Below are 16,825 nucleotides of genomic sequence, written 5' to 3' on the forward strand. Positions count from 1 at the left end.
TAACTGAGGCAGACTCCTCTGCAGAAGCTCAGACATCTCTTGCTCTAGAAAGGAAGCTACTTTGAGAATGGCAGGAAGAACTGAGGAATACCAGAACAAAAGCAAAGACATCTGCACTGAGAGAAGCACAGGAGAATCAAGCTAAGAGCATTAAATCAGGGAGATGCCTGACTGAGACATCCAAAATCCACTCTTTGGCCCCAGAGCAGGCACAATACCAACAACAGTGGTATACAGCATACTCTTCTGATTAAGCCAGCAGATATGCCTCAGCCCTGACCTGGCAGGGCTCCTCCTAAGACTGAGAAGGGAGTTCAGCTGTTGTGACCTAGTCTTATCCTTGACAGTCTGGTGAGGCCATGAGCAGAAATGGGACCAAGTGTCAACCACATGTGCGTCTTTTCTACTGCAGAAACTCATGCCCCCCCACAGCAGAAGAAAGAGACTACTTATGGACCATCTGCCCTGGGAGAGGTATCGGCATAACTATGAAAGCAATATAAGGTAGCCAGAAAAAAATCATTTTTAGTCCACGGTAGAAGTGTCCTCATGGAGGCTTACACCAGTATATTTGTACTAGTCTAGTTGTGCCAATATACTTCCCCATATGGACATGCCCCAGGCAAATATATTTGCAGAGATATATTTTTAAATGGCTCAAGGCTTGGTTTGAAGAACATCTAAGTATGTTTGGAAAAACCCCATTTCCAGGATGCCCTCTTGGTGGATCAGCTAAGAAAGATAACACCATCTGAACAGGGACACAGAGGATCCAACCACAACAAACCTGATTAAATTATTATAAAATAATCGGAACTACCCAATTAACTAAACTTGCCCTCCTGGGAAGACTTCTTCATCTTCTCTGCAGTTGAATGAAGACTCAGGCACACATTGTAGAGGAAGCAAGAACAGGCCTGATTCAAATCAGGGTTGCTTGAAAGGAGGACAGAAAATACAACAAGGAAGGATATCTTGGTCAATTATATTCTCACCTGCCTCGTGGCATCATACATTTATATGCCAGAAGACTGGACCTAAGGGCAAAGTCTTAGTGCATGTAACGAGCAAGGGCATGTTCAAGAGCTAACACTGCAAAGCAGCAAAAAATTACCTGGAAGGTTAGGACTGACCCTCCTAATCATCTCCCTCCCTCAGCTGGGAAACCCCTAAAGGTCCCTACCACTTTCATAGCATGGACTGTCACATTGTAATGCAGTGGCTCGAGAATCACAGGGCACCTCCTCTCCCATTCGCACTTGCACACACTGCCTTACTCAGGCACCAAAAACTGCAGGCCTTGACACCAGTACTGAGCTAAGAAAAGTAGCTACAACTGGATACAATGTAAGCTAATACCACATGACTAGTCAACCCTCTGCAAACAACTTTAAGTGCACCATAAGCCAGAGGCCATAACATGGGAACTGCTGCTGGACCCGATCCAGCTGTGTGTGGTCTGTTAAGAGTTCTTGACACTCCCTTCCCTACTGATCACCTCACCCACAATATCAGGAGCATGCTGTATTCCTGGAAAGCCAGAGCTCAGTAGGGCAGAACTCGCTGTAGCTTCTCCTTTCTATGCCCTCCAGAATTGTTCCTTGATCATAGCAGCACCATTCTCCTGACTGTACACATCTTGTTTCTTTCACCAAGTTTTCATGGTGCTTTGTAATTCAGCTTTACCTTAAATGCTCAGCTGCTTGCCTCCACCCACCTGACTTTTCCTTTCTAATTACTGTTCAGGTCTTGCAACAAATGAAAAAGAATGATGGTGCCAGGACTGAGGCATCCCCTTCTAATTCAGATGCAAAAATAAAGTTAGATGTTTCCTATGTTTTCTCCTGGAAAAGTTTTAGTTTAGTTGCCTACCTCTGTCCAGAGCAGAATTTGGCCTTCAGCTCCAGTGTTAGTCGGATGAAAGAGGAGGACACTAGGAGGAAGGCAGTGGTGAAGGACAATATAAATACAATGGGAGACAGAACATCTAAGGCAGGGGGTCCCCTGACCAGCCCTGGCTTCTCAGCACAGGAGCTGGCAAAGGTGGCAAGTCGCCCCAGATGGAAGGCATCTTGCAAGCCTTGCTCTCTCAGAGGATCCACAGGCAAATCATCTTTGCAGATTTTGGAGGGAGGCAGTATCTGATTCACTGACTCTACAGGTCCTGGTGGGAAGGGAGAAGTAAGCTCCACCACATGTATAAATTCAAAGGAGGAGAATTAAGTACCCGTGCATCCCTAACCCAGGAGGGCGTAAAGAAGACACACTCAGAGGCACTCTACATAGGAACTGCCGCACCGGAAGAGCTTGTTGGTACATCTAACATGAGCTCCTGTCTACAATGGCCAATCCTGGGTGCTTCCAAGGAAGCAGTGATGTTAAAGTAAGATCCCTTCCATCACGCGGCAGATTTTGTTTGGATCCCTAGTTTTTATCTTAGAGAATGTAAGTACCACAGACACTATGCTTACTTCAGCAAATGCCTACCCTATCCTCCCACCCCATGTGAAATCTTGCTAAACTACTTCAGTAATATCCATCAGCAACAAGTTCTACAGAATAAACAGGTTGTTTATGATGCAAAAGCAGCTCAGTGACAATGATGTCATTGCCTGGCATACCCAGCTTTCTTGAGAATTTCTCACACATGCTTGGCACCACGGTGAACAGGGTGTTAAGGGTTGAGATGAAAACCTCCATCAGAGTTGGGCTGACAGTCTGTCCAGAGTGCTTCTGTGGGAAAAAGATATTCTCAACAAGCAAGCACCATGCCCCCTTGTGACAAGAAACATACAAACATTCCCAAGAAGAAACAGTGATTTTTTTCCAGTGGTTCTCAGGTGTGCCAAGCCAGACAAATATGCTTGACTAGCAACCCCTGTCCCAAGACTGCTGACAGAAAATGCTCTGTCTCAGACAGCAGTCTATGCTAGGTCCTTCACAGACTTAATATCTTCCTCCCCGTGAGCAGTGAAATGAACTATGCAAGACTGTGTACCGGGATTCACAACCTTTCACCTAAGCAGGCTGCAGCTTGTCGCCTAGCCTTTGCTTTGGGTGGCAAGTTTCTGCCCCTCCCCACACTCCAAGCAGCCAGCTGCCAGATATCCAACCCCTCTGCAGCAAGGATAAGCTCAGATGCTGTAGAGCAGCAGGCTCTGCAGTGGATGCAGAGAGGATGGGTGGCACAGAGCAGCTCTATGACACCAATCTCCAATGCCAAATTGGACCTTGGGCCATAGGTTGCCAATCTCATGCTGTACACTAACTGCAGGATACTTCTTCCTGATCCCAGCTGGTAATCAGCTAATGGCCCAAGGCACAAGGATTGATACTGCAGTATAAAACACTTAAGCAGGTAAGGCAAGCAGCAATCTAAATTTCCCAAACCCCACCGATTTCAATAGTTAAGGCACTACCCTCTTATAAAATACCACAATGTTGCAACCTACAGAGTAAGGTGAGTGTAAGGCACCTAAAACCCTAGCCCCCACTGCCTTGTGGGTACTCCTTGGTTGGAGAAGGCCTAAAGGACATCACCCTAACAGAAATGCACCATGGCTGGTGTTAGGCAGTCATCAGTAGTACTTATCTGTTGCTCTCTGGCAGAAGCTACAGCCTTCAAGACACTGATCCTCTGGACTCGGTCTGGCCTTTGAATTCTGTTTCAATGGTCTAAACTGGGGATGGTAGGTCTTGGGCAGCCTCCACTACTCCATACACTTACCTAGGTATACACATCAAAGGTCTTGGTATGATGGTTGCAGGACTCTGTACAAGCAGATTCATCGGATACCTGACTAGACCTTTTGCACCATGATCCAGAGGATCGATGGTTGTCTACTAAACCAATTTAAAAGTACCTGTTAATTTGTGCAGGAATAGCCAGCTCACGGTTTTCCACACTTCATTAATGACCATTACAATGGTGCCCAGAGCTCCCTAGCTTTTGTTCAGCTGCTGACTCTTCATGCAGACTGGTTATGTCATTTCTCATAGCATCTTCTTCTAACAGAAGCTGTAAAATTGTCAGGATCTGGGGCTTATTCCATGGCCACGTAAGACTGAATGCAGCCCATCTTGTCTGATCTCAAACACTGAAAGTTCCTGGGCCTAGCTAGGACTTAGATGGGGACCTCGCTAGTATTCCTGGGGGCTGGAAGCAAAACAGCAGCTGCCAGATGGTACAAGGCTTCTACCAGCAGACAGCAGCTAGCACAGGGAAGTCACCCCAGCACATACACACCTTCACAGCTCCACTACAGCAACTGTACCAGCAGGATGTGCAGTGCATCCTGGGTGGTGGGCATCTGTTAAAGAGCCACTGCAGCTAGCAGAAAGCACAGACCTACCTACACGTGCCTTACGTTAGCTGCCTGGCGGTGGTGGAAGCCTTGTATCACTCACGGGGCTGACGCTGCTCTGACACTAAAATGGACAGGTCCTGTCCATTCTGTAGGGTAGACCTGGCCCTAATCAGCTGCATGACTGACTAGCACAGCACTGACAGTAGTTGAGATGGGCCAAGGATTAACAGCCCATTCCACGTCAGGCAATTTACTGCCACACAAACCTGCTATACAGAGCATGGACTGTATTTTAATATTTTATTCTAGACAGAATCACTCTAAGTGTTATCCAAGTTCAGCTACTGAGGCCCAGAGTCAACAAAGCAGTGAATGGCAGACTTATATATTTAAGCACATGTGTATAGTCCACTGACTTAAACAGGACTTGTAAATCAGTGCCTTGTTGAATAGAGGTAGGCATAAGCACTTACATGCTCTGGTCTGAAACCTGTCTCGAAAGAGTTTAGTAATAGATTTGTATGAAGCATGAGATATAGGTGTAACAACCAACTCCTTTTTTTAAAACCTCAACCTTTCCTCTATCAAGCTCTGAGCCCAAATAATGTCCTACGATTGTAAATTCCACGGGTTAATTGATACACTGTGCAAATAGATGAAAAAAAGGAAATTGCAAATGTTAATTCTGTTGCTTTCCATGATAGTGCCAGGTTTTGAAAGAGGAGCTGAGGAAAAGCAGTGCACATATCCATCACCTCCAGCAGCAGCCAGACCTGCCTTTCATTACATAATTTGGGAGGCTTAGCTATGGCAGAGATTACAAAATCTGGAGATATTTGGCTGTTCTGTACAAGGAGGTGCTTCAAAGCATTTACCCTCTAGACTTCTCTCTTCCCTTTCCCATAAATCAAATAATTTGGAATTTGTTCAGTGGTGAGTCAGGATACACTATAACCCTACTTGCATGAACATGATGCACTGGCTTACCCTCATACTCCTATTCCCCACAAAGATTCCTTTCAGTCATCTCCCATGAACATCCAGGCAACTCAGGTGACCCAATCCATGTGCCTGAGGGACACAAGTCATCCTACCATGTGTTTGGAAGTCACCCTACCATGACTAGAGGGATGCAAAGATGGTCACAAATCCTCAGCAGAAATGCAGAGAAGCTGCTCAGGGTATTCTCACTCTCTGAGCTGGGAGCAGTGAAAGCATTCTCCTGAGCTGAGGGATCGCTTTGACATTCCACTGCCAACCTGCAAATACATATGAAGGTATCAGTAAATGCATTCTCCTACTTGGTAGGGGAGCCATGATGTGCTACATTCTGTAAAGCCTTTTATTCCAAAAGACCTTAGAGCACTTTGCATGTTGCAAGTAAGGGAATCTGTCAGTAACATATAGCTGCCCCTTGTGTAAAACCGGACAGCCAGTCAGAGCCAGCAATGCTACTCAAGAGTGTTATGGAAAAGGAAAAGAATAACAACTTCTCCAAATTAAACTCCTGCTGCAGGAGTCAGGGGACATAGTTAAGTTAAATGTACTTAATCAGTCTGGAATTTCTCCAGAACACACAGGCTAATGCCTTAAAGCTTACAAACATTGCCAAATAGTATTTTAACAATCCTAAATGGCTGGGATCCTAGCTTGACTTCTCAGCCAAGAGAAAGCCTGATAGAAACACTGCGCCTCCTCACACCGCTCCCACACACCCTTTCACCACACACCAGAAAGAGTACCTTTGCCTGAATAACTACTGCCAAATCAAATCAGTGGCATGAGACTGAGTAATCTGAGTAATCTTTTCTACCCACAGTCCTGGTTTGAAAAACAAGTTCAGATCCTCTCCCTGACTGCCTCAACTCAGGGGAGAAATCACTCCCTCAGACCAAACTGGCAGAGAAGCTGCCTACAGTCTCCTCCAAGGGCTCCTATTTGCAGCAACAAGCCAGAAATACAACCAACAAGTCTGCCAGATAAATCCAGGCAGGCATTTGTTAAATGGCCACCTTTGCTCTAGTCACGAAGAGGGACTGGATGGCTCAGCAGACTGAAAATGGAGTCCAATTTGCCACCCACCTTCCACTAATTCAGACTGAATCACTAGAGTTGGTTAGTGACCACAATTGGTTAGTTTTATTTTCAAACACATTAAGGACCCGTATGCAGTCAGCTGGTGGGTATCAATCTAATTTCTAATGGGACTGGTGAACATGTCACAAAACCATCCCCCCCAAACCAGTGCTAAGTGTGGTCCTAGCAGTGCTTCAGCAAAAAGGCCAAGGACTGAACAGGCCACTGGGCAGCAAATTCCTCTACCAGAGAAGCAGTCTCCCTGGCCAAAGTAAAGTCCCCAGGAGGGCCCTTGCTTTGCAGCTGCCTGCAGTTCACATGATCTGTAGATAGAGAATCTGAATCTCCATTGTGTCACCTTTCAGCAACACCACAATATCAATGGCACTTAATATTAAAAAAAATTAAACTAGTGCAGGTGGCTAAGCCTGCTCTATCTTCTGGCTACCACATGGCTGATACACCAAACAGCAGCTGTTCTGTAGGTGGTATGTATGCAACGTAAGATGCACTTACCTTCATGTAAAAGTGAAGAGAGGCTGAAAAGACTGCTAGTGAGTACTGTGTGTGTGGGAGGAGAATCGCTGACTGAACCGGGAACAGAACTCCCCTTTTTCAGCTCCTCACCTGCAAGCATTCCTGAAGCCGTCCAAGGTGCTGAGCAGGAATTGCCCCTGCCTGAGGAGAGCTCTGGTCTGGTTTCTGTTTCCTGAGTGACTCTGAGCTACTGAGAAGAGGTCACCCTGTTACAAGAGGAAAACAGGGATCTTGTGCAACAGAAGAACTCTCTTCTATAAAACCATGAAATGAGCCAGCAAGCTCCATTTATTTAGCTAAGCTCATTTCACATGCAGATTGGTACCTTTTTGTTGAATGTTATTGCCATGGCCAGCTTCCCTTTAAAGGTTAGGCACAGAAAAGACCTATTAGGTATTACTATGCTCCTCAAGCAAGGCAGTAATTAAATAGCTCCAGTGATAGGCCTCCTGACACATCCTCAAGCTGGATGCCCACCTTCCATGTTCTTTGAATTGTGTTTCATCCTGTTACTCCTTACACAACCTTCAACAACTCCTCTCCCATCAATCTACTTGTAAGACCTTTGTGTTCATCTTTAGACTCCAATTCTACAGCTGATTCTGCACAGATGTCTCCACACAGAGTCCCTACAACTTCGACTAGGAGTTCACTTGTGTCTAGGCAGCTGCCAGGTCAAAGCATTAGTCACTCAACTAAGTTAAGGCACACATCAGCCTTCCTCCAGCCCCTGGAACATATGCATTACTCCTTGCGGATTCTTTCCAGCTGGACAGCAATAAAAAAGTTATGAGTTGGTGCCCAAGTGAATTCCTTTCCCACTGGACGCTAAAGCATCTTCCACCACACTGGAAGTAGCACCATTTTCTGCTCCCCTCCAGTCAGAACATACCAGGATCCAGTCTTCTTTTCCACAGCCTAATTCCCCCTCCATTACAAATCCACTGTCCTAATGAAGCACATAACTGAGTCGAAGCAAATCAGCCTCTAAGTTCCAACCAAGAAGTGAGAAACAACATCACTATCCCCAGCATGCTAAGGTCCAGACAGCAGAGGCCACACAAGCCAGACCGTGCACAATTCTAGTGACAGTTCAGCATGTCCTGCATAATCCTACATTTCAGTCAGGTACTTCTCCCATCATGAACACACTTGTGATTTAGGCCCATGCACATGTAAATCTCAAATAGAGACTCTCCTCCTTCATTTTGATGTTCAGTCATTTGAAATCACTGCTCCTCTTCAGGTCTGGCCTGGAAATACAAGTGCCAGAAAGAGGGAATGACCTGGAATCCAAACAGCTGCTGGAAGGGACCACAAACCCCAGAAAGCAACTCTGGTCTGAAGGCACAGACATTGCAACACACATAGCAGAGGGAGCATGCAATGATGGTGCCCAGAGCCTGCGGTGGCTTGAATTCCCTTGGAACTAGCAGGGCTGGGGAGGAAGCCAGCTCAGCCCAGAGGAAAGGAACGCCTTGAACAACTTGGTTACAAGCTTCTCCCCTCTCGCTGATCTGGCAGCAGCAAAAGCTTCCAAAGGGGTCCATACCCAGCCTTTCTCACCTAGACAGACAGGTCAGTCCACACTGGGGCCTTTCTGAGAAGAAAAAACAAAGGGAAACTGTGGGGATCTCTAAGAGTGACCCACCACCCTCCATGGGATAAGGAGACTGAAATGTGTATGCATATGGCAGCCAGGTGCCCTGCTAAAAGGGCCATTGCCCACTCTCTGTCAAGGAGCAGCAGTGTGACTTACTGCAGGCCTCCTGCTACTGCGTGGCAAGGAGAGGTCAGCACATCGCTTCAGCATAGCTTCCATCAGGGTCTGCAGCTCTTCATATGGCATTGGGGGGGAACTCAAATGGTCCTTCCTGCAGAAACAGGGGGAAAGGAAGAAAATGTACAACTTGGAAGAAGCCTTTGAGCAATCCACATTGGGGACAGTGCTTTCTGGAAAGTCACAACATGGTACGCTTCGCATGGCGAAGGCCTTGTCTAATAGCAGCATGCCTCACGAATACACCTCAACCAGTGTGGCAAGGCCACACAATGCAGGACCAGTGCCTCCATTACTCTATGACAGGGCTAAAAGTGACTGTGATTGAGTCAGGGCTTGTGTGTCTATAATCAAGGGTGGGACTGCAGCATGTATAGAGACACCCCAAGCTAGCTATTATCTACCCAGCTTAAATAAAGCTAGCCAAAGACCCTGGGTTCTTCCCTGGGCAGCTAAACTGTGCCTACAACCATGTTGTTGTAGCTTCATCACCACTGCTACCAGAGCAAGCTAGAAGAACACTATATCAGATACAACTACACACACTGAAATCACACCTCTGACTGCAGAAAAAGCACATCCTCACACAGACCAAGCTGCAGCTAGAGAGGCCAAAACAAGTAAGATGTATGCATGAAGTCTAAGCTATGTCTCTTCTGAAAGAAGCCTACCAGATTTCCACCCCTCCCCTCCCCCACTACTCACCTCAAAAGAGCAGCCACAGCTTTCACAGCCTCTGCTGCTACTTCCAGCACAGGGCAGTTGACTGCCTCCATAAGAACACTAATGGCATTTTTGCACATGGCATGATTTGTGAATAACTTGATTTCCCCCGGCTGCCTGCAAAGGGCAAACAAAGAACAAACAGATAAAGATTTGCCACTGCTCCTCCTTGAAAAGAGCGTGTGTGTGGGGGGGGTTAAATAAATAAAAGAAAAATACAATGGTGTCCTCTCCTTGCTCCCCAAAATATACACCTGAACCTTGTGATGTCAGTCACACTATCAGGGGCCCACATGATTGAGGCCCCAAGAACTGCCTTGGGATGGTTATGCTCTATAAGAGCATTGAACAGCCTAATATTTTTCTTTTAAACTTTCACACTGTTGGTGGGCTGTGGGCTGCTGGGTCATAACTTCTCTCATGATAGGTGTTTGTCCAAAGGGCTGGAGATCTGCCAAGGTGAATAATCCAAATGTCCAGATGGCTAACTGACTGGATCAGAAAATATTGAACTGGACACTTCATGAGAAACCTACTCTCCCTCAAGATACTTATTTGCATTTTTTCTACTTAGGCTTTTATACTGGGCTCCTTATTCTGATACTTGCATGCTCATTTGAACACGAATGTTTCAAAATACCTAAATAGATGTCCTGCTTCCAGGGAGCTTGGCAATGGGCTGAAACTGAAGATAACTTTCCTTACAATACTGTGGTGCTGCTAACTGAACTTAAAAAAAAATCTTTTAAGTAAGTTGTAAATGAGCCTTTTTTTTCTGGTTAGTTCATACAAATGAGAGTTAGTGATCAGATCCTCTCACACCAGAGCTGCGATGCTCAATCTTTTTGTTAACATGTAATATTGCAATGCACCCCTATGATTCCACATTAGAGGGAATGGAAACAGTAACGCTTTGGGTCACTACACCATGACCTGCCCAACTACCCAAGAGAAGCCACAGAGTTGTTCTTCATTTTGTCTTTTTTGTTCTATTCTTCCATTTACATTTCTGTCTCATTCCTTCCTTGTGTTCTCTTTGGAATTTTGGTGCACGTGCCCCAGATTGACAATCACTGCAGTAAACTATTTAGTGTTCGGGGCCTTTATTGATGTTACAACACAAGGAGTGAACATAAGTGAGTGCAGCAGCGCTATTTCATCACCCCACACCTCTGCACCCAAGACCCAGGAACGAGCTAAGAACAGCAAGTTGGGAAGAGGGTGGGGGAAATGCCCTTGGGTGGGTTGGGGTCCATGCCTGGGCAGGGATTATAGTATTTACACAAAACATCAAGTTTTTCTCTTTGCTTTCTGATTTTGTTAAAAATGTGCTTTACTCCCATTTCAAACAACAGCCACTTTGAGGAAAAGCTTCACTGACTGATTTGAGGACGATTTCTACTGACTTATTCAAACAGTAAAAACAACACTGCAATACAATGCATTGCAACATCATTTGGGCCTGGAGAAAAATTCTAAGGGTGACACAAAGGGATCCTGCCATAGGATACTCAACATCCCTATGCTTCAGTGCCAGGCACACAGCTCTGGGAACAGACTTCACAAGCCTTGGGCTGCTAACTGATGTGGAAAAAACAAAACAAAACAAAACAGTGGTTTACCAGAAGAAGTAGTGCATTAATTCAACACAGCTCCTCAGTGTCTGTATAGATTCACACTTCAGCGGGGCTTTTTGGCACTTCTATCTAATAGCTAATTCAATCAGCTATTAGATAAAAGTGCCAAAAAGCCCTACTGAGGCACATGATCTATACAGACATTGGGTGAGCCAAGTCAAACTAATGCAATGCCTCTTCTGGGTATGTGCTGCGCTTGGTACAGGGGCATGCCAAGCTTAAAGTAAAGCACTGTTTTTTTTTTTCCATGTCTGTAAGCAGCCATAGATGCCTTACGCCAAGGCACCTAGGACTTGGATTCACAATGCTCAGCACACCAAGAAGTGGAGACACTAGGCCAGCCAACAGGAAGCAAAGGAAGAGGCACACCTGAAATTCTGCCCCTCTCACAGACTTAGGCAATAGTCAAGCACCTTGATGTAGTGCACAGTCAGGAGCCAGAGCCTAGGACTCTCCTCCTTCCAGTGGAGTGTCTTCCTCCCCTGGCTGCAAGGTCGGACTCTCTCATTCGTTATGTCTCTCTGGCCCATGTCTCTGGTATTCTTTACCGCACAGTGGCCCAACTTGTACAGAAGAAGTAAAAAAAACCTTCTGCCCAGCCCAGCCACTAGCTCAGTGTGTAGAGTGCTCTGCAGGAAAGCAGGAATGCTATACTTTGAGCCCAGTCAGACTGGGGATTGCCTAGGACCCAGGTCTCCCACTTCCCGGGTGAGCGCTTAACCTACAAGGTGGGCAGCACTAGCTCCACCATTCTTTGCAATGAGAGTGGCTAAGCACTGCACCCAATGACGTCAATTGGTCTGAGGGATATCTGAGTATATTTGCTGGCACATCAGAGGTACTTAGCACAAATCCATCTAGCTTGTGAACCCCACACAGTCTTCGGTAGAAGGCTGGCACCAAGGTGCTCAGCTCAGGCATGGTGGCAGTGGCTCCAAGTATAAGCAGTTGCTGAACCTGTTTCTATGAACCACTACTTTGGATTTTGGTGCTTAAAACTCAATGCAAGTCCAATTTCAGATGCCTCAGTTCTTTAATAAAGCCTGCCCTAAATGACAGTAGCCACAGAGCCATCAATTGGGTCCCAAACTCTACCTAATGCTCCACCTACACTAAGAAAGACAAGGGGCACAGCCAGGACAGAGGAATGCTGCTGAGCTACTACAACCCTCTGATGTTTTCAATAACCCAAGGAGACTCACAAAGGTGAAGCATATCCAGACACCTTAGCCAAAACGAAGGCATCATTGCAGCCTTCAGTAACAGGGAGAGTGGGAGGGGAAAAATTAGAGGATCCTTAACAGCACCCCATTCCCCACCATAAAACAGGTGATCTGAAAGAAAAGCTACACTTCAAAGTAAGGGTACTGAACAAGAACACATGCATTAAAAAACCTTTAACTTAGCTAGACATTATCTTCTCTCCACTCCAGTTATTAATGCAGAGGTTTGTGTTTTCTGAATGAAAACTGTTCTCTTCTTGTATTTAGTTCCTCTTTCTGATACATCCCAAGTTGGCACCATCAAGCCTGCACCAACTACCTCATATTTTTTGCTGCAGAATTAATTCTAACATCACAGAAATTCAGATGGAAGGTTCTCTTGGGGAAACAAGCAGGAAAAAAGAAGTGTGAAGGGAAGTTGATCATAGGAGGGAAGAGGGGAAAATAACCCAGTGTAATGTATGCATTGTGTAATGCAATGCGTTGTGTCCACTGAAAAGGTGATGTGAGCGTGTGACAGAAGGGAAGCAACCTTGTGCAGGCCTGCTGACTGACCATGAACTACAAATCGCAGAGGCACCTGGAAGCAGGAAGAGGAAGTGACAAGACCCTGCAGTGCCTTGCTACTGGACTGCAAATCCCAGAAAACTTTGGGGACAGGAGGAAGAGGTGGTGACCTCTGAGCCTTGGCTGGCTATGTGCCAGAAAACTGGATGCTATGTGGTGCCTGCTGTGAGATGGACTGAAGGAGAGGGAAGCCTCCACACAGCATAGATGAGCTACAAGACTGACTGCACATGATTCCAAACCTACAGACCTGCACAAAGCAACTCTGAACTAAAGGCTGGTTCTTAGGGACACCTCTGGAGGTGGGCAGGGGACCCTGTGTGCTGAATGCATGTACCCCAGTGGTACTGACCAGCACCTGTTTACTTGCCCTTTAAGTGTATGTTTTTGTACTTTGGATGCCTATGTACTTGTATTTGCCCCTTCCCATTGGCCTGTGATCCTAACCCCTAGGACACTCAGTATAAAGTAAATGCAACACAGGTGGAAATGAGAGCCTGTTGAATACCAAAGAAGGGGGCTAACATAATCCATTGGTTCTCTGCTGATGTTGTCAGGAAGACAGCCAGCAACAGGCAGCTGCACTCACTGGTGGTCATGTGTGATCTACACAAGACAGTTTTATCTGAAGTCTTCAATTAGACCCCTTTTTACTGAACCGGCCCTCGCCCTTACCCTCTCCTTGCACTCAACATCTGCACGAACAAGCCAGAAGGCGGTCCCTTACCGTTTCAGTATTTCAGTGAATAGCAGGAGCCCCTGCTTGTGCAGCTCCACGTTGTTCAGTAGCAGGATCTCTCTGAGACTTCTCACCAGAGACTCAATGCCTGCAGACATGGAAGGGAAGTAATAAGGAGTGTGCTCTCACACACACAGACCAACAATCCAGAAAGGGACGTGCAAAGACCATGGCATCACAGAATACACCACTGATACTCTCCTGCCTGCCAACTTGCCTCCCCTTCCATTTGGGAAAGTCACATCTGGAGACAGGAAGACAATTTGGCCTCAATGGTTTAGTCAGTCCTTGTCCTCTCTGTAGAGACAGCCAGCGAAGGCACCACGAAGGCCAAACAGGATGTTGGTCTTTGTAATGTCAGCACAGACCCATTAGGAACTAGACTGAAATCTCACACTTTCATGTCACAGAAGTCCTCAGCCAGGAATAATTTCCAGTCACCATCATCCTGATTTGGAATGAGCGACCTTACAGGAAAGGGCTCTGCAATCCCACCCCAATGTCAGAGGTACCAAGTCCACCCAATGGGCACTTGTACACATGATGATATGTATAATATTGCAATAACTTTGTTAGGTCAGAAATCACCTACCATAAACTGTGTGACACTTGGAAAAAAAAAGCCACTCCTCCGTTAGAAGTAGCAGGCAGCAATAAACTGACCAGATGAGAATTTCACTAGTGCAGGAGAGGCAGTCGAACAGGAACTCTGCAAACACATAAAAAATTAAAACCCCAGGGAAAACAGAACCTGCACACAGCATGAAACAGTTACTCCTAGATTTGAGGAAAGAGGGACAGGAAAACTAACAAGAACAGCTAGTAACGGCAACAGAGCTGCTAGCTTTCTTCAGCTTAAGTGAGAAGAGCTGCAGTACAACCCATGGAGAAGACTGAGAGAAAGTGAGAAAGGAAATGATGATGGAAATACCATCTTCAATGTAAAACAACTCCTGAAGGCTTGTGGATAGCCCTTCTTCCAGCATATAGTTAGCAAGCAGCTTTGTCACAGGTCTACTAACCCTCCCTCCCAAACTTTTATATAGCCAAAGAACGGACGTACAAAAGCAACACGATTCATTTTTTCTGGGGCAATGGAAATTAAAATATTATATTGGCCTGGGTCTGCTTCCTGCACCCAATGCTGAGCTGAATTACACCCTGAAGATAACCCCACTTAAGTCCATGAAAGGTACAGGGTTTAATTCAATGCAGAAACTGGTTTGCTTGGGTTCTGCAGCTCTGCTACCACAGGCTGAAATCTCCTCAAAATACCCAGTCTAAAGAGGGATGGAACGGTCAGCCCTTGGACAGACAACTTTAAAGAAAAAGCTAAATACTGTGAAAAATATTTAGCAGTTTGATAAAGAGTGTTCTGAGTCACTGGGGGGCCTATAATTTCACTATGTTGCCAGCCATGTGGTGCAACTGGAAATGACATCTTTCAGACAAGATATGAGGTCAATTACAGATTTTAAAAAATATCCCCTAGGACCTTTTGCAAAAGGAATTGTGGAAGTTGATCTACCCAAATTACAACTCCAGACATTCTGTCTTCCTAAACCTCCTTCTACAGTTTCAGTTCAAACTCATCCTTCAGTCCTTAGACAAAGTTGAATCTTCCTGATGGTGCAGAATGGCTGCTTCCCCAGATTCCCTCTGAGGTGGCTTTATCCCATAGAACTACACTGACAAGTACAACCTGCAAAGTGCTTTGAGACCTGTGGGTGACAAAACCTATGGAATTACAAGGGATTACTGTCTCTTCACCTGGAATGTCTGCATGGATAAAGGCAGGAGCATATTTGACTGGAGAATGCACCAGGACAGCAGCCATACACTGAGTGCTTGCCACCTGTAACGTCTCATCTCTGGACAGCAACAGCTGTGGTAAAGCAAAAACAGGAAGAGGAAGAATGCTATATATATAGCATTTATATATATGGTAAATGCTATAATTAAGGAAATACAAACTAGTTCCAAGTACTAGTTCCAAGTGAATACACAAGAGGTTGATTCATTGCAATCAATGAGTAGTCATCAATAGCTTAATGTTTAGGTATCAGGTGATGTTCCCCAGGGGTCTGGCTTGGGTCCAGGATCATTTAACATCTTCATTAATGATCTGGACAATGGGACTGAGTATACACTTAGGAAATTTGCAGATGATACCAAGCAGAGTGGAGTTGCAGACCGACTGGAAGGTAGGGCTAGGATCCAGAATGACCTTGATAAACTGGAGAAATGGTCCGCAATCAATCAAATGAAATTCAACAAGGATAAGTAGAAAGTCCTATACTTGGGATAGAATAATTGCACACACAAATACATACTGGAAAATGACTGATTAGGTTGCAGTACTGAAGGGAAGGACTTGGAGGTTATACTGGACCCCTAAGTAGTAGAGGTACACCAGTACAATTGTCCCATATTGGATAAGCACCGATATGAGGAAAATAAAGAGCATCGGTAATTGGCTTTTTTTGTCTGATGTGGCCAATAAATACGTTGTGCAGGCACGCTGCAGCACAGCATGCAGGCAGGCAGGAGCATGGCCTGGCACCATAGACAGCAGCATCCAGATAGTAAGTCTGTTGTGGGGGAAGGGAAGGGAAGGGAAGAGAAGGGAAGGGAAGCAGTGTGGTGGGGGCAGATTGAGGCCCCCACTGTGAGGGAGGTAGTGAGAGTGGGGCTGGGGCAGGTGTTGCCCAGCCGGGGCAGAGCAGGGCATGAGACGGAGCCACAGCTCATCCAGAGGGCAGCGCAGGGGGGATGGACGGGCCACAGCTCCTGCCACTATGTGCATCCTAAGTTGGCATGGGGGGGGCGCGTACCCTGGATCTGCGCACAGAGTGAGGGCAGGCTGCCACTGAGGGCTGGGGCTGTGTCAGACTCTTGCCAGCAGGGGGCCTGGGCCAGGCTGTGGTCAGGGCAGGCGGCAGCGGCACTGGTAGGGGAGCTATGGGGAATGGGGGAGCTGCAGCCACCCCAACATTTGCCATAGCCCCTCCAACTCTCCCTCCTAGCGCCACCGCTGCCCACCCCAAGCTCAGCCCAGTGCCCAACAAGGATAGCCTGGCACTGCCCTGGCCTCAGCCAGCAGCGGCAGCCCACCCTCACCCTGAATACACGTGACCCCCATGCCCTCCCAGGGTGCATGCAACCGCAACAGTGCCCCCCCATCTCCTCCCCATGCCCCCCGGAATAGCTGTGGGTCCATCCCCCTCCCCGCCCCG

General features: G+C 46.5%; 1 protein-coding gene across 1 annotated transcript in view; it reads right to left on the minus strand.

The window, feature by feature from the left end:
• Positions 1–16,825, minus strand: part of MEI1 (meiotic double-stranded break formation protein 1) — a 58,175-nt gene that overhangs the window by 22,540 nt on the left and 18,810 nt on the right. Inside the window, exons 8-17 of the mRNA XM_019515806.1 lie at positions 15,360–15,474; positions 14,182–14,298; positions 13,578–13,677; positions 9,406–9,540; positions 8,680–8,794; positions 7,011–7,126; positions 5,425–5,566; positions 2,622–2,733; positions 1,873–1,933; positions 827–936 (exon numbers count right to left, since the gene is read on the minus strand). Of these exons, the coding sequence (XP_019371351.1) occupies positions 827–936; positions 1,873–1,933; positions 2,622–2,733; positions 5,425–5,566; positions 7,011–7,126; positions 8,680–8,794; positions 9,406–9,540; positions 13,578–13,677; positions 14,182–14,298; positions 15,360–15,474 (1,123 nt within the window). The remainder of the gene's footprint in view (positions 1–826; positions 937–1,872; positions 1,934–2,621; positions 2,734–5,424; positions 5,567–7,010; positions 7,127–8,679; positions 8,795–9,405; positions 9,541–13,577; positions 13,678–14,181; positions 14,299–15,359; positions 15,475–16,825) is intronic.

This window comes from Gavialis gangeticus, unplaced genomic scaffold, assembly GCF_001723915.1.
Source record: "Gavialis gangeticus isolate Ggan-Ray unplaced genomic scaffold, GavGan_comp1, whole genome shotgun sequence".
Lineage (NCBI taxonomy): Eukaryota > Metazoa > Chordata > Crocodylia > Gavialidae > Gavialis > Gavialis gangeticus.